The sequence below is a fragment of the Protomyctophum bolini genome, assembly GCF_963924005.1.
Source record: "Protomyctophum bolini genome assembly, chromosome: 15".
Taxonomy (NCBI): Eukaryota; Metazoa; Chordata; class Actinopteri; order Myctophiformes; family Myctophidae; genus Protomyctophum; species Protomyctophum bolini.
Window position 1 is genome coordinate 38,711,996 of NC_137876.1, and position 24,181 is coordinate 38,736,176.

The following is a 24,181-nucleotide window of genomic DNA, read 5'->3' on the forward strand; positions in this document are numbered from 1 at the left end:
AATGTTGTATGCTAGATCGAAAGGTGTGAGTGAGGCCTAACAGAGCATTGCTACATTGCAGTATTGCTACTTTTACTTAAGTAAAGAATGCAAGTACTTTTTTCCCACCACTGCCTGTGTGTCTAGGCTCCCCCATTGATGAGATGGGCGTAGTGCTCAACAACATAAAGGAAGGAGGAGTTTCTCTGATGGGCCACGACCAGCCACTGACACGCGATCACTTCAGGAAGTCCTTCATTCGACGCAACAAGAACCCCGTCATCAACGAGAAGGCACACACGCTCCGCGTCCTTCAGAGCACTCTCAAGGTCACCACCACTACAACACATCACATTCTGTTGCATTGTTATTAACCCATGACCCAGCTTTATCCTCCACTCTCTTCTAAGAGCCCAGATAATACACATTTCAGAATGTTTGAAATGAACAGACAAACAAGGGCTAGTGTCTTCTCCTCCATCAAAACAAAACATTTAGGTACAGTATAGATGTAAATAGCACATATATAGCTATAGCACATTATGTATCCATAAACTGATCAATCAATTACATTTTTTAACCAATTAAATCTGCTATTTTTGCTACTTTTGTGTGACGCTGTAGTATGATGAAGTAAAAATAAATAAATAGCTGAGTTGACAAATGTGTTTATAATATGTGTGGGGGCTGGAGATGCTGTCCTCAGGTCATCAGTGTTCATTCTGTTCTCATTTTTTTGATGCCTGGATAAGAATGTTACAAATAACAGAAAGAAAAAATAATTTTAATGACAGGAGTGATACTGCAGTGACAGTGACAGGAGTGATACTCACTCCTAATAAATTTATTTAATTATTTTCTGAAAGAAGTGAATAATCCACAGATGGATTAGGGACTCGTGTTCATTACAACATCATTTATTTTGAGAATCTTGAATCTTAAACTCAATACTTTGAATTAAGGCTAGAGGTGTTCCGATTGGTTACTGGCACTAACCTAATGAATATGCATTAACATGAACGGACACTAGTATGGATGGAGAGTCACGCCTGTCAACTTTCTGACAGCTAACAGAAGCGCTGTTTCTGTTCCGTAGGCCAAAGAGGCTGAGCTGGTGCAAATCAACAAGGTCCTGGAGGACTCGGATCTGACAGCTGCTAAGTTTCGTCAGTGGAAGGAGAACCACGAGATGCTCGTTCAAGAGGTCGAGAGGCTGGCACACCTCAGCGCTTCCAAAACGCAGGCAGGCGAGGATGCACTCGACGCGCCCGCGGAGAGCACCGCCGCTGTGGCGGAGACTGAAGTGGTCACCATGGAAACAGCCACAGAAACGGAGACGGAGGCTGCCTGCAGACTGAGCCTTGGTGCCGGGGAGCAGCTGGTGGACGCGGTACCGTCCGATGTACTGCTGGAGATCCCGCCGGGTTCTCCGGTGGCAGACATGTCTCCATTGTTAGACTTCTCTCTGGGTCTCTCTCTGCATGACTCCATAAACAAGCAGGTGGAGGCAAAGGTGGAGGCTGGCGGAGATTCCGAGAACTACTTCTACATCTAAACTAAAGCCAAGACTGGTCATACCACTGAAAAGGTTACGTGATGTCACTCAAAGAAATGGAGAAACTGAAGATATTTGTCTCAAAGCAGTGTGAAATAGCTGGTTCACTGAAGCCTGATTTATACTTCATCGTACAACGGTGCTGCGTTGCAAGCTTGAAGATCGGCTATGTATGGTGAGCAACACCATCATATGACGGAGTGTGAGTTAGGCATAATGGCTAATTCATGCTCCTTCGTACGATGGTGTAGCTCCCTGAAAATAGATGGCCTTCAAGCTCACAACGCATGGACACGGCAAGTCAAATCACTGTCAAATGAAATCACCTCAGTTCTGTGTGTTGTTTATCATAGGAAGCAGGAAGGTTGGGTTTGTTTATTAATGACCCAGACCCATCGCTGATTGATGATGATAAATAGGCCTACTAAAAGATTCAAGAGGAAAGTGTGCGTCTTTAGCCAATGAGAAAAGAACAAAGGTTGCCATGCCATTGTTTGTTCATACTGTAGATCCAGTATCTTTATTTGATGCCACGGTCCTTCTCCACTGTTTATGAAAAAAGAAAATTGTAAAGCAATTTCCTCAGAATTCTTATGAGTATCTCTTTGTATTATAGATCATGCCTTATGTAAATAACATTTTACTATAAAGTTATATTTGTTTTATTGACATTACCTGATTAAAGGTATACTTTTAAAAGGTTTTGCACAGAATGTGATGTTGAATTTTGCTTGGGGAACACTGTAATAATGCCTTGTTGGTAACATCAAAATGTTCCTCGCCTCTCTACATCATTGTATTATGAGTTATGTTTGCCACACAATAGAGCTACAGTAGATGACTATCTCTGAGCAGCAGACCCAGTGATGCTCTATTGCTCAAACCCAACATGAACAATAGGCCACATTAACCCTGGCACTCATATTTTGTGCATGTCATTATAGGTGAAATTGCTGTATTTAAGAAATGACAAAAATCCACAGAGACGTGTTGTGAGCTATTTTTGCTACTATTGGTCATACGGACAAAGTATATACATGAATGAGCATTTACGGCTCAACTGCTTGAGGACATCAAAGCTAAAGACAGGGACAGGGTCTTGTGACAAGGCTGTTCATTCGTTGGCTTAATAAACTGGCAGGTCATCACTGAAACGTGCTGTGATCTTTATTATGGTTGTAAAGGACAATTTGAAAGTTGCTGGTGTGGCTAAAGAGGCAAATTTTGATGAATGAAGGGGGAACTTTCAGAATAAGAAGCCATGTTATCAGAGTGCCTGGCCTATTTCACAGACTGTAAGCAAGGTAACTACAACTACAAAATAAACACAAAATGGTTCTCATGCATGGTACAGTGCAATGTGCTCATAACATGTGTATGGTGTTAATAATTACAGCATGTAATGGATCATTTTCACCTTCCAATGTCCTATTGTCTGGCTCGTTATTTCACAGGTAGCCTACTGTATGGTGGGAGTGATCCTATGCAGTAGACAGAAACAAAACAGATTGATGTCCAGTCCTTGTTCCAGTTTGGGTGTATTTGTTGAATTAAGTGCAGTTGAAATGAACATACCATTGATAATTATGTAGCTAGCGATTCTCTGTTCTCCTGTATTTCTATCTGTCTCTGGCTGCTGGTAAGAACGGTGTGAGCTCCCCATTGCCTGTGTCTGTCACTCTAGCCCATAACTGCACCTGTGTGATCCTCTAAATATACCCTAGTGCTGTAAATCTTAAAGCCTGCCACCAAGTGTCCAATAATAATACTGCCAACATAAATAATCTACCATCATCATAATGGCAGCTTGGCTCCAACACATTATGACAAGGAGATTGTCAAGTCTTTTCAAAGGGACATTTCTACACAATTGGCTGAATACTGTCTGTAGGTATAGAAATGATTCATTTCACAACTTTCTAAGATCAGTTTAGGTCATGAGGTTGCATCATATAGCAATATTATATTCTGTGGCTGCTTTGAAAGGTCATACCATTGATACACATTCAATTGGTCATTGGTCTGATTGTTGTGGTCATCAAACGATTTGTAACCAAAAGCTAATTGTGCACTGAATGTAACATACAACCTTAACTGTAATGTAATGCAATATATTCAGCTCATGGAGTACTGAGCCAATGGTTCATAACAAAGTTATTATGAACCATCAGCGCAATGAAAACCTTTAATACAACCGAAAACCTTTAGTACAATTGTTGTCCCTTCTAAATCTTCCCCAATGTGGGCTTTGAAGTAAAGCAGAGTGCTGCTTGCAGTACAATGTCACAATATGTTGTAGCGTATACAGTACATCCGTCATACAGCAGTGGTTCTCAATTTATTTATTTTATTTGGACACAATAAGGACCACTCCAGTCCAGTCAGTCCAGTGTGTCCTGAGCTACATAAAGACAGGCTGGCCAGGTCACATCAAAAGCGTGGCCATATTGGCGAAGCCGTATACGTTTTCGCCAGCATGCTGCGCTCTTGAGTGAAACCTATAGCCCTCTCAAATTCAAATATGACGTTATACGATTTAAATCGTATAACGTGTATCGTATATTAGTATATTAAGGCGCTGACCTGACCTGTATTACTTACTTCATCCTCCGCCGTCAGTTTTGTTGGAAAATCTTTGCTTCCAATCTGGCCAGGTTGCCGGCTTCGTGAAATCCAACTGATCCGGGGAGGGAAACTTCGCCACAGCGATGCACACACACACGTTCAAAAGTCTCAAAGTTACTCTTCTCTTCCTTCTCCAACTGTTAAGTTAACTTCTGACACCATGTAACGTTTTGATACGCTTGAGTTGTAATCTTACTTTAGATTAGAAGAACACAGGACGCTCTGACAACTCGATCGTTTATTCACGTGTGCCAATCATTCACAACCATAGACTGTACACAACTCACACATACCGGCGTGCGCATGAGCACAACAGACTTGGCATAATGGCATATGTAGTCCTATTAGTTTGACACATGTAGTTCACTTTACAGCTAGTAGGCTCTGGTAGCATAGTCTGGTAGTAGCTAGCTAGCCAGGTTGGGGGCGGAGTTTCGGCAGTGGGCTCATTACATATTTAAATATCACCGTGATACGTCACGCGGTGATATGACAATCTCGACCCCCGCAGATATGATAAAAAAAACGCGAAATGGTCTTATTCCACAGTGCTGTAAAATAAGTTCCAATTTTTTTCCAGGGTTTCATAGATGACCGTGTTACATGTGTAATATGTCTATAAGAAAATAGCATAATTTGCTTTACAGCCACTATTATAGTCATATATATTATAGTCTAATAATATATAGTATATTATATATATTATAGTCACATATCATTATATTGATTGAATTTGCCCAAGTCAAACCAAACGCCAATCGTCATCAGTCTGATCATGACAACTTCCTGTCATTCGACCAATCACTAATACTCTATGCCAATCACGTGTTCCAAATTCTGATAAAATGCCAAAGAAGAAGAACTCAGCCGTTCTCAATCCGGACAACGGTTTGATAGTTTGATTCAAACGAAGGCAAACAGTGGTGTATTTTGGTGCAAAATAAAATACTCTGCGTTCGCTCCGCTCGATAATAGTCTTCTTTTTAGTGGTAAGTACGGTAATCCAATGCTGTTGTTATTTCTTGACCAAATGTTAATGTTATTTAGATGGCCAGTTGTTTAGACAAATGCAATATTTTGCCTGCGGTGTGTAGTTTATTCGAGGCACCACTAGATTTTGTTCTCTCGGCACTCCACTGCGACGTGGAGAACTTTGGCAGGAGTTCATGCTTATTCCGATAAGTCGATCGGGATAAAGGCCCTGCTAAATGGCTAAAGTGTTGTTCATTGAAATTTCGCAAAAAGTCATGTTCGGCTAACGACTGTTTGTTACTTTACAGTGTTTTCGGCGCAGGCATACTTACCTCGAAGAAATGGAGGCACATATTGTTGCGAGTCTGCTCGGCCAGACTGTGAACATAAGCAGGAGCGATGGTCAGTCCATGTCATTTCTTTGCTCTATATTCCCATAATCATTGCAGTTAATGCTAACTAGTCTTTTTGTGTAATTGTGGGAAGGTTTTTTTAAATGGGATAAGTATTTATCCTATTTTCAACTTAACTTCAACTGTTCACTCAGCAAATGTTTCAGCTATGCCTTCCTCTGTACTAGCGGCTATTTGTATTCAGCCCTTTCCCAAGTAAGTCTCACACCTGAAGCTGATTATCTCAATCAACAATTCAATTGGGGTCGCGTAGGAGAACTTCAACTGTAGGCTATGGACCAGAGCAAGTTCAATTAATAATATACATGCAAACCACTGCCCCTATTAAAAATGCACTTATATCTTAGCCAGAGCTTACTTGCCGTATGACTATTTCTGCGTGCATATAAATTGTAAGAGCATAATTCAGACATTTCTTTTTAGTAATGGTCCAAGTATGCCCTGGTTGAGCTGTGTATTTTTAATAGGGGCATGATTTGTATGAGTTTATTGAAAGGGCTTTGGGTATATGACAGACTTGCATAAGCCAGGGACAAAAGGACTGAAGACATGGCCAACAATGATTGAATATGACATTAAAGAACATATCCCTGATTTTGGGTCTACTGTAATATCATTGCCATTGATAACTCTATGTTGTAGTGAGTGATCCAGTTCTCTGATACATTTTTTTTAAAACGAATGTATGAAATGTATGTTCATACCCATTTCATGAATCTATATGCAACTAGGCAGAGTTCATTCTTCTGTGGTGAAGTCCGTGGACGAAGCCAAAGGTGCGGTTATGGTTGCGTGGACAGAGGGGAATGCAATCAAAAGGAAGGAGGCAAGTGTCAAAGCTGGTGTTTATGGATTTGTTAAGTCGGCCAGGTCAACAAGTATTCACCCTTGGTTGACAAATGTTTCACAGAAACCCTGCCTAACCTCTACCCATGTTCATCTGTGGTGTACAGGTGGATTTTGAAGACCTGAACGCCCACAACAAGGAGCTGCTGCCTCACCTCACCTCTTTGGTTGTGAAAGAGACTCCATGCATGGACAAGGCAAGTGTGAACAAGGTTTCCATGCAATCAAGCTTATTTGGCTTTTCCCTTAAAGTGAAACCGATGGTGGCCTGCACTGGAGAGTGGAGATTTCCCCTAGCCTTGTTTGTACTGATTGTTCTCCCCCCTCCCCCTTTTGGAATATCCACATAGTGAGTCTGTAACCGGAGATGAAACTGCATGCATGGGTGTGAGCTTCATATAATTGGGCCTTGCTAATGTTCATAATCATTTTGTGTCTCGGAGGACTAGACACGTAAAAAACCTGCTTACCAGTGACATAATCGATGATTAATCTAATCTAATAGGAACTCCATGCTTTCTATTACTGGAAAGTTGGCATGCTGTAATGGAATCCATTGTACTTAATCTAAAACATTGAAATTGTTTGCTGGGGGAAAAAACTGCCTAATGGTGGTCTGGTAAATCGCTCCTATGAAACGCAGAGTAGAAACTTATCATGAGCATTAATGAGGACCACTATATGGATGAAGTTGTCCATGAGTGATATGGCTTGTTGCATGAGCTCATGGTGTCATGTCTGTCATGATAACTGTACACCTGTCTCTTTTCTTTCCATTTGCAGAAATACCTTAGCCGCCTGCGCTCGTCCAGAATTCCTGCTCCTCCAACTGGTATGTAAATTGGTTTTCACTACACTTCTGATTCACATCCATTTTTGGCATTTGTATATATTGACTGTTTTCTCCCAACAATTTCTTTCTTTTTTTTTAAACGAAAGCCACTGTTCCAGCAGCCGTTGTGGCTGAACAGACGGGTTGGCATGCTATACATGTTTCTCTTTGTAAAGCTGATAATCACAATCACTTATTCTCCATAAGGTCATGAACGGGTGTTTTGGGATTATATTGCCTGTAAAGTCATTGTGTAGCTGATGATCATATCTGAACAGGTTAAGGGGGTGAAATGAAATCGTAATTTAATGGTTTTATGCAAGCCTATTAGGAAAGGAGTGTATTGTACCATCACATGGGACATGTGTAGATTTTTAAATTATTTAACGAGGACAATGCACATTAATCAACATGTCATTTTGCAAATGTAAATTAGCCAGAGTTGGCCATAAGCTAATTTTAATACATTTTGTTTAGATGTTTTAAATTTAATGTGAAAACAGTTAATCACATCTGACTATGCAATGACTTTATGCATGTTCCCTTATAGGCAACCCCATGAAATGCTGCATTCAATTGATAAAGTAATAATCACCAAATGGGATTTAATATGCTTTTCGTTTCAGTCTTGTAGATGATTTTAATACCTGCTGAGCATAGCCTTTCACTTTTCGGTGGGGGTGCATGTCAGTCTTTAAGGGCAGCCCTGCCGATTTAACCAGACTGTTAAATCTGTGATGGAGCTCTGAAATTCTGATGACACTTGCTGTAGACTGCCGTTCCAGCACCTTTGCAGTTGTCTTTTGCAAACTGCTTTTGCTGTGTGGCTCAGAAACCCCAAGTCTTTGTTTCTCTCCCCAAGTGCATGCTTTAGTTTACTTTGAAATAATCTCCTTTTCCACATTGTGTAAAAGTAAAGTTCAATCATTGCTATCACAACTCGGGTTGCTGTTTGACTTACATTTCACTTCTTTAGTTTCCAGGGCTTCCAGGACAAGGCAAAGGTGCATGTTTGTGGCTCCACTTCAACCGACATTCGTAGAGCCAACTCCTCTAAACTCTGCCCTCCCCTCAACTGGAACTGGTTGGTATTCACTTCACCCCCTGATCTGGCTACATAAGACTAACATGCATGCATCTGTATATTTATAACTAACTCTTATCTCTCTCTCCTTAGTGGCCACCAAAAAGGTGAGGAAGGAGAAGGAGGCAAAGGAGAACGAAGAAGCCCAGGACATTGTAAACAACATGGTCAAAGGTCAGGATTGGGGGGTGGAATCATATTCTCTGTCAACTAGCTGAACTACAACTGACAATGAACCATGTGTTACAAGAAAATGTTTCTTAGCAAAGGACTAGACTTGTTTTTTGTTTTCTTTTACTGACCGTAATGTTGCATATTCTGTATACAGGCCCAAGACCATCCATGGCTCCAAAGGATAAAATCAAGCCCAATAAAAGGATGTCTGGTGTTGCGAAGCCCCCTGATGCTCCAATGAAGAGGGGGAAGGTGAGACAAATTGCCTAGTAATTGTGTCAAGGGAATCCAGTTAATCGTCTAAGGCAGGGGTTCTCAACGTTTTGTCCCGGGGACCCCCGGAAATGCTTCGGCATGTCTCATGACCCCCTCCCCTCCCCAATTCAAATTGACCACTACAATAACCTTAATAATAGAGAAGATAGATACATCATAAATAAATGTGTGTACTGTGCGACTGCGTACTATGTATTGTAAACTCTTAATTTCCATTGTCCAGCCATTCAGTAGCAAAATAAACAATTACGTCAACTATGTTCATGCACTTGCCCTAGCCATAATGGCCTTACAGGCGTATGCAAAGGCAAACGATTATGGAAGTTGGTTTGTATATTATGTAGACATGGTTGCAGTCAACTGTTTTGTATATTTTTATTTAACCACAGTAGTTGCAGGTGAAAGTAGCTGGTCCAGTGTCTATGCCTTCTGCAACTGTTGTCCCTGCTATTGTCACTCACTGGACTGGCAGATTTAGGCTGAGGCGTGCTGGTAGACTCCATTTGTCCTTTGGTTTAATTCCCATTTGTTTCCTGCAGTTTGGAGGGGTCTCCCAGTCCCGGCTGGGAGACCAGAGGTTTTATGAAATGATCGAGGAGTTCAGAGAGACCCTGGACATGAACCCTCCCCAACCTATGGATGAAGTAAGATGTTAACTTTATTATTTTGTAACGTGTATATGGGTGATTGTAGCATTCACCCAGAATCACTAATGGGAGCTGTACTTATTAGGGCTGCAAGATATTGGGAAGCGTGCATTAACTGTATTGAATATTGTGATGATATGGTCCGGTTTGCTGCTCACATGGAACCCAGGTGTGCGACTGCGTGACTGGGTCTAAAGGAAGAAAAAAACATAACCTGAATTGTAATGGATTATTTTCCATATTTTGTAGCCCTACCTACAGTACGACCTAGTATGTCAGCTTGGCACATCTTTGATGGCTTATCGCTGATCTCAGTTTCTCAATTCTGATCTTAATTTCTTTGTACAGGTGGAAGATCAAAAGTTATGCGTGTGCATCCGCAAGCGGCCGTTTAACAATAAAGGTAAGCGGGCCATTCAACAATGTTTAAAGAAGAAACATGTTATCGAAACCTGTAATCAGTTTTACATGGAATTACATTTAGTAGACTGCTTTATTTATTTTCCCTGATCTGTCATGTTCCCAGAACTGGCTCGAAGGGAGATTGATGTAGTGTCTGTGCCCGGCAATGGAACTGTGCTGGTCCACGAAACCAAGACCAAGGTGGACCTCACAAAGTACCTGGAGAATCAGGAGTTTCACTTCGATTACTCCTTCGATGAGTACGCCACCAATGACATGGTCTACAGGTAATCCGATGGCCTATTTCTTTACTCCAGTGCTTCTCAAACCCCAACGTGCTATACAGCCCAAATTATTTATTTTTAAACAAAAGACCAACTCATGCTCCATATGACGGCATATGTTTTTGAGCAGAATGTTGCAGATAACTTTCATTGGTCTGAATTACCTCTCAGTTTGAAATGCCACTGTTTAGAACACCAGACGAGGCCTTTAGATCTTAGCAGTTAGCAGTTCCCATCTCTATGCTCAGGTATTGTGACTTTGTGGGACCCATTTCCCTACACGTCATTGGTTTTTAGATTGCAATTAACCACTGGAAACATGGCATCCCTGTTCTGGGCCAACATTCAGCAGAAGTGGTTAAAAGGACAGGATTAATTATTCCCCCCCCCCCCCCCATAGGTTCACAGCCAAACCCCTGGTCCAGTCGATCTTTGATGGTGCCATGGCAACTTGCTTTGCGTATGGACAAACGGGCAGTGGAAAGACCCATGTAAGTGTGTCTGTTCATAGTGCCGGAGAACACATGATCCACATTTGATGCACTATGGGTTGAATCTTTGAGCCTACTAATGCAGTAGTTAAAATGTACCATGTGCTTATGGTATGTCACTTTACTTATTTTCAGACCATGGGAGGTGACTTCTCTGGGAAGCGCCAGAACAGCACTAAAGGCATCTATGCCTTGGCAGGTAAGCCATACTCATACAATTTCCATACCAAAAACTATGTCTTAAAAATGGCTACCTCATGGATTAAAGGTCTCCGTCAAGCATAAAATGCATTGCGACACCACACATTGTATGCTTGTAGATGGCTCATTGCTGGTTAATTATTTTGGATTAAAACTTGCAATAAATGCAACGTCAATGTTCCAGAAAATTCTATTGAGCTCAGATATGTAAGCAAAGGTTAAAGCCTCAATCTTCGATTTCTTAAACTGGTTGGCTATGGCAGGCTAACAAAACATAATTATGCTAATTGTTTATGAAACTGCTAATTCACAAACCAATCACACTAGGACTTGGACCTAGCAACATCTTTCAGTAATTAGATTTTATTATTGCTTTCATTCATGTGACCCCCACTAGGCTAGTTAAACCACTTAATCCTGTATATTACGGGGTTCCCTAGCTTCACTGAAAATCTGATTATTTTAGCTGAAGATCGCCGTTCACATTGCGCTGTGAGCTTATAGATCTGCTATATGGGGCAGAAATGGGTCAACTTGCACATTTATTTTGTCCCTTACACAGCCCACGATGTGTTCAGCCTAATTACCAGCCGGAGGTATGCCCACTTGGCTCTCTGTCCATGCGTCTCCTTCTTTGAGATCTACAATGGCAAGGTATGAAAACTATGAATCTAATAAACATGTGCTGTTGTACCCAAATGTGTAGCGATCACTTACATTTTCAACCTAATCTTCGTATCTGATTTCTAGTATCTCTAGTCTAGAACAAAAGCCTAACCAAATTTGATGTAAAATCCAAGTAAAAATTCATTCAGTTGTGAAAACAGATAGTCTTTGGGCCAAGCCCCTAGGGCCTAGGTTTGTTTCCATTGTGTTCCTCTGGATAATATCGGCAGATATGACTCTGCAAATCAAGATTGGATCATATCTTTCATAATCGTGCACCCCTAATTATAAAGAGGGATGGAACATGGCTGGAATGGTCCTGAAGTCCTACATCATTATGGACTTGTGTGGAGGGGGGAAAATAGTCGATACCCCTTGGCTTTTACAGTTATCTGTTTTTAGAAAAGTTGTATTAAAAACACTTATAGTGTCTATAATGACATAGCAGATTGAAGTGGCTAAGCGTTAATATCTGGCTGGAACTCCCTGCCCAGCTGCAGGGCTGGAGCCCTATCGGAAAACGAGGAAGTGAGTTGATCAAATGCAATATATTTTCGCTACTGCTTCGTCTATTTCTCGCTCGAATATTTTCAGACATTTTTGAGAGCAATGTTTAGCTGCAAATGACATTGTGTGCATTTACATGGCTGTCATGTTGGAAACGGCAGTAAATCAGCAGGGCGCAGCTGGTGCTCCGAGGGTTTGATTAGGCATCGGTCTGTATTAGAGTATGTTATCAGAAATAACAGACCGCTGAATTCACCGATTGACCAATCGGAATAAAGCATTCAACAAGGCCATTGGTGGGCTGTGTGGACCAAATGAACCAACAACATGACAAAGTGTTTTGTCATTTCAGGTCTATGATTTATTGAACGACAAGACCCAACTGACCCAACTGAAGATCACTGAGGATGATCGGCAGCAGGTTCAGGTGGTCGGCCTGCAGGAAGTGGATGTCTCTGCAGCGGAGGACGTCATCAAGATTATAGAAGTTGGCAGTGCTTGCAGGTACAGTATATTAATGCTGAACAATGTCACCCATGTTTGTGAAGTCTTCGTTTTCAAAAATGGCAGATCTACAAGCCAATCTACTTCCATTTTTAACCCATGAAGACCTGAGACCAGATTCTACAAAATGTCTTTCAAATCCTGACCGGATAGGTGGTGCACTGATGCTCAAACCTTTTCATGTCAAGGACCAACAGAATTATCTGCAGACCCCCATCTGAAAATATGTTCAGTCACCCCAGAAGCAAATATTTGAGTTAACAATATTCACTGTGATTATTCTTTTCCCCCCAGAATATTAGCACATTTTCCCGATTATTATTATTTTTCTTCTCCAAAATAGCCATTTCTCAACCTCTAAAGTTACAAAAATAATGGTTAAAAGCTAAGCCGACACACTCTCTGTTCTACTGACTGTTCTCTTCTGTCACTCCTATAGGACGTCTGGCCAGACGTCTGCGAATGCCAACTCGTCCCGCTCCCACGCCATCCTCCAGATTGTCCTGCGATGCAACGACCGCGCCAGGACCTTGCACGGAAAGTTCTCTCTGATCGACCTGGCTGCACGGAAAGTTCTCTCTGATCGACCTGGCTCGGACATCAGCAGCAACGACGGTGCCACAATGGTGGAAACCAATGAGATCAACCGCAGCCTGCTGGCCCTAAAGGTATTAACCATAGATGTAAAACAAACTGCAGCGGCCTCATTGGCCGCTGCAGTTCGTTGGAGGGGCGGAAGAATTTACACTGGGGCAGGAAGTACATGGTAGTGTGGAAGGCACGTTGCGTCACACTACCACACATTCTAGCCAATCACAGCGCATTTTTTCCTGGCCTTATCAGACCCGAACATGCGCTCTGTGACGCATGCTCATGCTTCGCAAGGAATCTTGGGAAAGTTTTGCCCTCCCTTGAGCACATGCCCTCCAGAGCCAGAAAGGGCGTCTACCTTTTATGTCTATGGTATTAAGACTGGCTGCACACTGTCTCTGAAGTTGCAGTGGGGAAGGAAAGGGCAGAAACCTTATCTCTATATTTTAACATTTTATTTAAACGCTCGACTACAACATCACACAAGCATCTAAACCACATTGCGAGTGTGTAGATCTGCTGCTTTGTTACAGAGTTTGAATGCTGACTGAGAAGTGACGGTTTTGGAAATGATATGAATATTTTACTTATTATTATTTTACTACTCTATTAATCTGCTTTAGTTAACATGAATGTTATTTATAACCTAACTAGCCAACCCTATTTTACTTCGGTACGAAGGTATGGCATCAAAAATGCACTTGGAAAGTACAGTACATGACTTGCTCTCTGAGTTCCCAGAAGTTCTTTCTTGCCACCTTACTGTTTTAGATGCTGAGTTAAAGCTGACATCTCAGAGGTCCTTTAGTGACATCTAGAGGCAGTGATTGGATATTACACAAATCCATGAGCTGCAAAATGGACTGAATTCTAAAATGCACTTCAAAATGTTTCTCCAGTAATTTGTAGTCTGGGCTTTTAATGAATAAAGTGTTTCTCTCACTCCCACAGGAATGCATTTGCTCCTTGGGGAGGAACGGGGACCATGTGCCGTTCAGACTGAGCACCTTGACTAAGGTACTCGGAGACTCCTTCATCGGTGAGAAGTCCAGGACCTGCATGGTATGTATACAAACATGGAACCATTAAAATGCCTACTGGCATCCAGTGTGTTTCGGAATAAATCAATTAAATAAAAGCAATGAGTTCTAAATATTTAGGTGCATGTCAGTCAATCAAAAGGCAACCTTCCTTCAGTAATAACATGCACGACTACAACATGTGACGTGTTAAAGAAATAATTTTGCAAAAGTCATGACTGATGCACCATTTCTCATACTGCAGTTTACTCGGAAAAAAATTATCTGTCACTTTGTTAGTTCCTACTTTGTTATTTATAGAAATTGGAAATCCATTTGCAAAAACAGACTTATTTGTATTATACGCAGACAAAAAGGAATCTGAGCCACTTTGTTTTTGCAAATGACTGTCGATTAGTATCGGCAATAAAATGTATGCTAGAAATTACTCCGGTCTCCTGACTAGAAGTTTTGTATAGGCTCTATAAAGCCCCATAGGCTAGCAATTCTGTTGGCCTAGGACTTCTCTACTTGGAAGTGCCTACAAAATTACATATACACTGGTATTTGAGTATTTTTGCTGCCAACAGATTGGAGAAGAGTAAAAAAGACCTGACGGATGAAAAATGCTTTAAAACCATGCAAATGACTGGTGCTCAGTTGGTTAACCATGAATATTAACGTACATGCACCTTTCCTCCTTCTCGCCAGATCGCACTGTGCGCTCCAGGCATGGCTTCATGTGACTACACCATGAATACGCTGCGCTATGCGGACAGGTAGACATTTATGTCATGAAACTACACCTGTGGTCCCCATTTGTACACTTAACAGAGTTGGTTCTGGACCTGTTTGGAACCTTTCTAGAAACCCTGAGGGTCCCTGGACCTTGAGTTTCTGTCCACTCGGAGTGCGACTGGAAATTGGTACACCGCAAACTCGATGATGTTAACTATTCTCCAGATCATTTCTTCCACTTACCACTTAGTATTTACTGTGTATAGAATCTACTCTGTACCGTGTATAGAATCGACTCTGTAAAATTAGAAAATGGTATTTACACTGAAGAATTCTCTCAATCAACAAATGTGATTGTAAATATCGTTTAACTTTGTATCAAATCATTTTGCAATGCAAATAAATCAATTATTGATCAAAATACTAAGTACGTGTGCATTGTATTTAGACATTTTAAGAAAAGGTTTAATTACTTTTCAATATCGCTACACTTGTCTATCGATAAATGTGTATTTGTTCATGTCAAGGTGTGGGTTGGTCCATATGTTAGTTACTTCAAATACAATGTCCATGTATGCCAGAGAACCACTGTTTACTTATGTATATCCATAATGTTTCCCTTAACCCATTTAGACCTGGTGCCTGGTACCTTTGAATCCGGGAGCTAAATGGGTTAAAAGAAAACTGCACTATCCACACGTTTCACACTGATTTAATTTCTTTGTTACTGTGGATTTTAAATAATTGTCATCAACCATGTATCGTTACACCTGACCCTTACCATGCATATACACAGAATGGCCATGCATACAGATACAATTCACCTCTTGATTGGGTTTTCTTGTCATTTCTATTAGGGTGAAGGAGTTGAACGGTCCCAAGGCCCCGCGACCCGCCAAGGCAGCAAAAGCCTTAGACAGCAGCTCATCAGAGGAGGAGGAGGAGGAAGAGGAAGAGGAGGAGGAGGTCAGATTGGACACGGCTCCCAAATATCCTGACTGAAATATTAAGTCATACTAGTCTCTGACATTGATTGTTTTCCTCTGCAGGACTCGGTCCAGTCTGACCCCTACGCTCTGGTGACTGAGCTAAAGAACAAGGTCCAGGGCGAGATAGAGGTAGAATTTCCCTTGACTAATAACATGTCCTTGTTACTTTTTGAGACAGTTTCTGGCTTGGTGTTTGACGCTTCAAGTCATAGCTGCGTTATTGGAATTTGGCCACTTAAATTCTATATACTTATGTTAGGTGACCTGGGTATACTTTTCCCCCTCTTTTCCATTACCAATTCTCGTAACGCACTTTTTGCCAGTGTTATCAATGTCCAGGAGAGGGATGCATATGGTTCATAAAATTGCATCTTGATTTGATTGTTTTCCAGAGATTCCAAGTGTCTCAGAGAGCCAGTGAGGTTCTTGAACCAATGAAGCACATCTCATATGACGTGGCGGTTGCCCTCCCTGATCTGCTGGACTACTCGAGACGTGTGCGAGAATATTCCAGCAGTCTGCAAGGTTGGAGTTATTTATTACTCTTTAGATTGAGTGTCATGATACTTCTTGTGACCAAAAGCATTGCATAAGCAAGCCATGGTGACTGCCATTTTAATGAATAGGCTAGTGAGGGCATATCGTTGCTGTCTGGAAACCTTGTATCCATATTTCAACTTCTGTTTTATTGGGGTGGAGGGGGAATTGATGCCTGGTCATAGAACATGCAAAAGTAGCAAAGTATGTATAGCATTGTGATCGTGTCATTTAAATAAGCTTGTTTTTGTCAGTTGGTCTTATAAAAGTAGAGCTTGTGACCTATATTGGCTCCTTGGAACAGTTTATTTTATTTTTTATACCTTGTCCTGAAGGTAACATGTTTGGCCATTTAGTAAGGCCTTGTGTAACGCAACACTCAGTGGCTTTAGTTTAGGTCTTAAACTGGTCTAGTTTCTGCCCAACAACATGATTGAAGGTGTAGCAACTTTATCACACCATATCAACATGAAGATCAACTGAATGCTATCGTTTCTCGTCTTTGAATTTTTCTGTGCCTTCAGCCTTGACCTTTTTGTGTTTAGTCTTTATTTTTTAGCAAACTGACATGTGTCTGTTCGGGTGGAAACCTGGGGCACGTTCAGAAATGGCGCACTGTGCAATGCAAACTAATAGGCGAGTGCACTCCGGTGCGTTATTTCCGAACGCACCCCTAATGTGTCAACGGTTTCAAGATTAAAATTTAAAAACATGGCAAAGTAGTAGATCGGCATGCAACACGTCTGTGCTGCGTTTCGAGCTTGCAGATCTGCTACTTTTGATGCTGTAGTTGATCAAGGTACGATTATGATTTATAATTGTGTTTTCCTCTGTCACCATGTAGCTGCTGTGGAGGCTCTGCAGGCTGCTGTGGAGGAGGAGCGAGTGTCACGTCTGCCTAAACCATCAGGCTCCCGCCGCCGCTGAGTTCCGTTTGAAGTTGTTCTAATGTGTTTAATGTGTTTTGTTATGTTGAGGTTTTAAATGTGTTTTGTAATAAAGTAATTTGTCATACTACTTGGGTAATTTTGTCTTTATCTTTGGAGTCTTCCCATGTCTGTGAAATGATTCCTAAAGCTATTTTGCCAAGATGCTGGTACAGTAGCTCCTAGTTGCCTATGGGCTCATTTCCCCTAATCTAAGGATGAGGCTGTCATTTTACAGATTGGTTAAAGTGTTGTATTAATTCTAATGAGTCTTGCTTGATATGCTATGAAACTGCACACATTTGACCACTTAACATGGCAACTGATGTGTAGGAAAAGTGTACTTGTGTAAATATTGGACTGGGGTTGACTACTTTGTCCCTCACTGCCGATTTGATTGTGAACTTGGTAGGGTATGGTCACACCAAACTAATTCTGTTTATTAAGCTGCCTCATGCTACAGAAACAGGAGATGGGCCCCTGCCCTGTATGGGCTTACTTACATGGGCTACTAGTGATCTGCAACTTGGCCGATGTGTCTGTCATGGCACAGACTCCATACTATAGAACCAGCTGAATCGTGTGTACTATATTATGGATACGGTTTTGTAGTAGGTGGTCTGTAGGTAGATGGCACCTGTTTAAAAATTGAGGGATGACAATTTCAAATGGCCTGTAGATTTGAGACTATGATTTGAGAGTAACCCTCAAATGTATTGTGTACAATGGCATCCCATAACTGACAAACATCAGGCAAAGGCAATAGGCATGCATTATGTAAAGTGTTTCAGTTTTTAATTTTTCTTAGTTCTAGGATCTGAGGAGCATAAAATGGGAAAGTTTATTATTGGTATTGGATTTGGATAATTTATGGTGAATATTAAAGTGGCTGTAAAGCAAAATAAAAAGATGATACAATTTGTATTCCCAGTTTGTCACGCCACAGAGTAATGTGTTATTAACCAACACACCAAATTTGAATGATGAAAAAAATCGCTTCGTTTCAGGAATGATGTTTAAAAATGGATGAAATACAATGCAATATTTTCTGGCCTCTCTGGCAAGGACTGTGGCAAGGACTGGCAATGACCATTGTACAGTTCGCGGGAAATATCTCTCCCCGTTTCGTCCAAACGTTATGTCGACAAGCTTTCCTCACGGACTACGACGAATATATAAATCATATTTAATACATAAGAAGGCTTCTATTTTATTACATTTTCTTTATGTTTAATTCATACTTAATTGTGGCCGGTGCGGGTGCCACACTCCAAAAATTGCTGATTTACAAGCTCACAACGCATCCCTGTGATGGAGTATGAGTTTGTAAATTGGCTATTTTTGAGATTTTCTGAGAACCCATCAGCCAAAAAGAAAAGGAAAAACAGCGCCTTGAAAGATATGCTTCAGTAAAATGGCTTTGTAAAAGGCAACACTGGTGGTGCATGGTCAAGCTTGGAACTGAATAGAATACAAAGTAGGTATGCCTAAATGTTTCCTTATTTAAAACTCTGGAAATCAGCGTCATATATGCCTACTAGCCTTAGCCTATCAATCTGGTACAATAATACATAAGCATTTCCATCCAACACTTTAAAACACGTGGATACGCATTAGGTATGAATGTCTAAAAAAGAACAGTAGCCTATAAAGACATGGCTATGGTATGTACACGATTTACCAATGTTTTCTAGTAATTGGATTCTAGCAGCATGGATTTTGTTTCTGCAGTTAATAATAGTAGGCTACAACAGAGCAGAGCATATTCTTACAAAGCTTTTTTTTACCATTAATAACTTTACATTTCTACCCCAAAATGGCACTTATGTTTTCAAGGCAAATCATTCTGTTTGACAATAAGCTATACTGTTGCGGATGTTATAAATTAGGTTCTATGATTACATTCCACATGATTTCCTCAGAGACCAGGTTCATTACAAGGTGGCTGTTTCCAATTTCAAAATCAATTTACACTGGCAATTTTACATTTAATCAACTTGGGAACAGCACTATATTTCCGGTGTCATACAAATGGCTTCAGCCTCACAAACTAGATATTACAGCCCTCTGAGCCCTGTGGGTTTTCTTTCTTTATCTGTTTTCATTTCTCCTCCAAATTTTGTCATTTTTCCAATTCTCAATTTCCCCATGTGTCACTGCCAACCAGCAGTGATAGGGACTGACTGGTCCTGGGGAGGATGGATATATCACCATATATGTCTATTCAGATACACATGAGGTCACCGACCACTTCTTTTCATCTGAGGAATTCCACTTTCACTGTGAAGGAATCAAAGTTTTAGCGTTTTCAGAGCTTTCACCCATTCTAACAGCTGACCTCGTATACCTCTGTCTCTGGGAAAGCGTGGCACACAGAACAAGCAGGTAGTACCGGGCACGCTGGGCACCGTGGCCTTTTGAAGCTAAACAACAGAGCACTGCCTCCCAGCACCTGTATGCATGCGCCCAGCCATCCAAAGTAAAGTGACCCGGCAGGGCGCAGGCTGAGGCGTGGTAACCTGGAGCCGTGACCTACGTCCTCCATCCCCAGTCTTTCCAGATTGTGGGTGTAAACCCCGAGGGCAGCCAGGCTGAAGAGTCCAGCCAGCGCCACCAAGAGGCCACCGATTGGCGCTATACCTCTCCGAGGGAGATCTGTCCAGCTGCGGACGCCAATACTTACAAGAACGATCCCGGCGGTGCACAGGAAGAGGGAGCTGAGCACCAGGCCTTGTGCCAGGCGAACCCGTGGGTCTCTCTGGTACGACCCTGCCACGGGCCAGCACTGCTTCAACTCAGAGTGTTGCACCTGCAAGCAGGTTTCCCACAGCCCGTCAGAGCGCAGTAAGAGCAGTGCATCCGTGGAGCCAGTCCTTATCCCCTTCAAACCTGACCGAGGAAGTGACCCTGTTCCTGTCAGATCCAGGCGCACCTGCCCCTCCCTCCACTGAGGGGTGATGGTGGCAGTGAAGACAAGGACCAATCCCAGTGGGGCAAACACAATCCCCATCACCATGGAGGCTGGAGTGTGCATTATGGGTAAGGTAAGTTCTAAACCTATATGTTGTCTGTCTCTCTCTCAGCTGTGAAATAGGTCCATGTATTTTCATGTGAACAGCCTCTCAATATCAGTCATCGTCATCGATGTGCTTCTCTGAGGTGGGGAGATTTTCCCAACAAAGGCTGTAACCAACGTCTTCACATGGAGGGACACAACCGAACATGTTGGCTCAACTTCTCTGTTAATCCAACAAGAAAAGGCAGAAGAAATATGGGCCTCATCGTGCCAGAAGTGTGTTGCTCTTCCAAACACTACGGTGACTTGATGAAATCTGTAATATAAGAGATAAAAGAAAGGTGTTTGTGTACACTTCCATAACCTCTCCATCTCCACCTCTTACCGTAGCTACAGCTTCTTCACTCCAGTCACTGAAGGGGAGAAAAACATGGGGATATCCAAAGGACTGGCAAAGATAGGCAGGAGAGGAAGAGGAGAAGAGAGAGAAAGAGTAAGTATAAGTAAGTACATTTTATTTATAAAGCACCTTTCGAAACAAGGTTACAAAGTGCTGAACAGTGACACAATATAAAACAATCAGGTTAAAACAAACATACTTAGTAGTAAAATAATGCAAGAAAAAAAGAATATATAGACCTACAGGTATAATCAATACTCAAAGATTAACACAGAAACAAAACAAACAGACATGCTAAGGAGATCAAGTGACAACATGGGAAAAATGTTTACGGAACAAAAAACGTTTTTAAACTGCTTTTAAAAATGTCAACTGACTTGGAGTTTCTCAAAGGCAAGGGCAGAGCATTCCACAAGGTAGGAGCAACCACTGCAAAGGCCCTATCACCTTTTGTTTTTAACTTGTTCGTCGGGATTTTTAAGAGACCTTTATCCGAGGACCTGAGAGGTCTCACGTTATCCTTAGGGTCCATGAAGTGCCTTAGGTCACATTCTCACCTAATACTTCGGTAGACTCAATGCGTATGGGCGGAGAATTTGGGATTCTTGCATATTTAATTTGCTGCGGTTTGCCTTCACACTGTCATTCGAAACGCAGCAGTTGATTAATGTACACGTCCTCATTTCGATCAGGGCTTCAGTCTCCTCATTCGACCACGTCTATCCACGGTAACGGGACATCTTTGCGCTGCGTAAAATATGCCTTCTCCGTCTCCAACTGTGTTCAGCTCCTCACCCGCCAAATTGTTTTCTTTATTTACTGCGGATTGCATTCACACCTGCACCGAATCGTAATCAAGTGCGATTGGAAGCGAAGTGAAACCCCCGTTTTTGCTTGGAGTAAAATGCGGTTCTTTGTTACGCATTAGGATTCGAATGAGCCTTCACACCTGCCAAACGAAGTGCACTTTCTGAAAATGCGCAGCAGGATTCGTTTTAATCGCAGCAAAGCTCTCTGGTGTGAATGTGACCTTAAAAGTGGTTAACAGGATTTTAAAATCTACATGGCCTTGATGGGTAACCAGTGCAGTCCAGCTAATACCGGGGTTATGTGTGCATTGAGTCCGTTACAGTAATCAAGGCGGAAGATACAAATGCATGCATGATTTTTTTCTAGATCCGGGGGCGAGAGAATTGGCTTTATTTTAGCGATAGATGATAAAAGCAGGATTGGGTGACCTTTTTGACATGGAATTCGAGGTTCATTTTATTATGAAAAAATATGATTGTGAGTCATTTTGCTTAAAAGAGAGATATAACTGTGTATCATCAGAGATAGAAAAGTGTTGCTTTCCACACCATCGTACAACAAGGTATAAATCAGACTTGACTGACAGACAGATAAGAGAGGCGAGCAGAGAAAGCAATAAATAAACTTGATGAGCAGGAGGAGGTGGTGTGTTGTTTCAGTGTTCTAAAACTGGACAGCAAAAGTCTCAGCCGTCGATGCCCGTTTCTGTTGCTAGGATACGGTGACCTGACCAGCCTCAGCCAGACTGTGCAGTGTGGCTTTATTTATCACATGGATGTCTTACATTCTACTCTGTACAAGTCCCCGCTGTGCGTGTGTTTGCACACTGTGTGTGTGATTGTCCGTGAGCATCATGTGTGCAATTATTTGTGTATGTCAATACACAACAATCCTTTTTTAATCTTTCAGACAGATCAGTGTAGACTAGGGTTTTCAACTGATTAAGAACCAGGGACCACCACCCTGACTGAGAACCAACCTGGGGACCACTGTTGTGTTGGGAGGAGGGGGATATGGGCGTTGTGTGTGGGGGGGAAATTAACCTTCCATATTAAACACATTTCCTTATAATGGTGACTCAACCATTGCGAGCTTGTATATATATACTATTCTGAGAACCACTGTTCTAAACCACTGTTCTGAATCCAATGAGTTTTCTGAAGTGAAGAACTTATATTGTTATATGTATAGCTAAAGTCTAAAATGACACAGATGCTTTACAGGTTTGAATACAGTAGATTAAAGCCTGCTAACGAACGGACTGCGCATGGTGTTGGTGACCTTGGAAGTATACTGAAATACTCAAGTAATGTCGTTAGACCAGAAGTCTGTCCAGCTGCTGTGTTACAACCTGAAGAAAGACACACAGTCCTCTGGGAAGGGAATGAAACAGCTCGACAGCGTCTACATACGTCCACACGTACATTCAACACACACACACACACACACACACACACACACACACACACACACACACACACACACACGCACACACACGCGTACGCACGCACACACACGCACACGCACACACACACACACACACACACACACACACACACACACACACACACACACACACACACAGCCAGAATCAATAAATGTCTGTGTGTGTGTGTCTCTCTCTCTCTCTCTCTCTCTCTCATAAACACAGAGACAGACAGGTGATAATGTAATGGCACATCTTTATTGCTGCTCACAGCTTTATAGACATTACAGTGTCTTCTCATCACCTTTCTTCCTTACAGCTGTGAGATCGTACACAGTCAAATCCTCATGTGTTAATATAACTCAGAGAGAGCTAGGGTACACATGGATTTGGAACCATTTTGTACAGACCCACAATGGTTGATAAATTGACACTATGGATATAGTGTGTGGAAACCTACACAATATATTTGCTGATATTTAATGACAGTATGAACAGCACTGATAAACATGAGATTTGTAGATGGCACATTATAAATGAGTAGTTTGCACTTGTTGCCTAAATTGATTAATACTCTTGTCCTGTATTGTTACATGACATATTAAGAAATAAAATGAAAAAGTTAAACAAATAGAATGTATATACCATTATTTTATTTGAGTTTGTATTATAGTGTACCAGAACACAATTCCGCTTGTAAATGGCCATGAAGACTATAGGACACATAATGAAATGAATCTATATGGTTTTCATCTCCAACATATTGCTGAGAAACATCAACACATATCATATCATTATGAAAGAGTACTTGGAGAGTTATTACATTTTATTTTATAGTCTTTTAAATGGCAGTATGATTTCAATGGTGGATCTATACAACGTATAGTCAAATCCTCAATAACTACGAGGGTATAGATGAACACTGAGGATTTTGCCATCCACGTCTGTTAAAATAATGAAACCCTTTAATTCTGCATGCAGGAATAATGTGGTTAACATGGTATTAGTCCAATTTACATAATTATTGATTATTGATCACATTATTTTTGTTTTATTTAATAGAGGATGCTGAGGAAGTATTTTTCAATTATATTCTAATATGTTAAGATAATTGAAATGGCAGATGACAGAAACAATGATCACAAAAAGAAAGAATATTATCTAGCAGAACTGCAGAACAGTAATTATTAATGAGAATGTTACGACTATGTCGCAACTATATTAATAGCTCTCACTCACATATGGACACCAATAACAGACACCAATGCAGA

At 41.4% G+C, this 24,181-nt stretch overlaps 3 protein-coding genes across 4 annotated transcripts in view; 2 read left to right on the top strand and 1 right to left on the bottom strand.

Annotated features, from left to right (window-relative positions):
• cnksr1 (connector enhancer of kinase suppressor of Ras 1) overlaps positions 1–2,885 on the top strand; it is a 38,905-nt gene extending 36,020 nt beyond the window's left edge. For both annotated transcript variants that reach the window (XM_080783923.1, XM_080783924.1), the window contains 2 exons: positions 127–308; positions 1,076–2,885. In XM_080783923.1, the coding sequence (XP_080640049.1) occupies positions 127–308; positions 1,076–1,534 (641 nt within the window). In that variant the 3' untranslated portion in view covers positions 1,535–2,885. The remainder of the gene's footprint in view (positions 1–126; positions 309–1,075) is intronic.
• Positions 2,886–6,265: 3,380 nt separating this feature from the next.
• On the top strand, positions 6,266–17,328 carry LOC308329859 (kinesin-like protein KIF2C; the record flags this gene model as incomplete). The annotated part of the gene is made up of 19 exons (XM_080784361.1): positions 6,266–6,325; positions 6,498–6,587; positions 7,174–7,222; positions 8,400–8,480; positions 8,635–8,732; positions 9,296–9,400; positions 9,752–9,806; positions 9,930–10,092; positions 10,490–10,580; positions 10,716–10,779; positions 11,344–11,435; positions 12,307–12,458; positions 12,898–13,126; positions 14,001–14,111; positions 14,780–14,847; positions 15,664–15,772; positions 15,856–15,924; positions 16,188–16,320; positions 17,177–17,328. 19 exons carry the CDS (start codon positions 6,266–6,268, stop codon positions 17,257–17,259), a joined length of 1,902 nt encoding a protein of 633 aa, XP_080640487.1. The 3' UTR covers positions 17,260–17,328.
• Positions 17,329–19,584: 2,256 nt separating this feature from the next.
• Positions 19,585–20,292, bottom strand: cldn23l (claudin 23-like; the record flags this gene model as incomplete). The annotated part of the gene is made up of 1 exon (XM_080784362.1): positions 19,585–20,292. The coding sequence occupies one exon, from the start codon at positions 20,290–20,292 to the stop codon at positions 19,585–19,587; it is 708 nt and encodes a 235-aa protein (XP_080640488.1).
• Between the last annotated feature and the right edge of the window lie 3,889 nt (positions 20,293–24,181).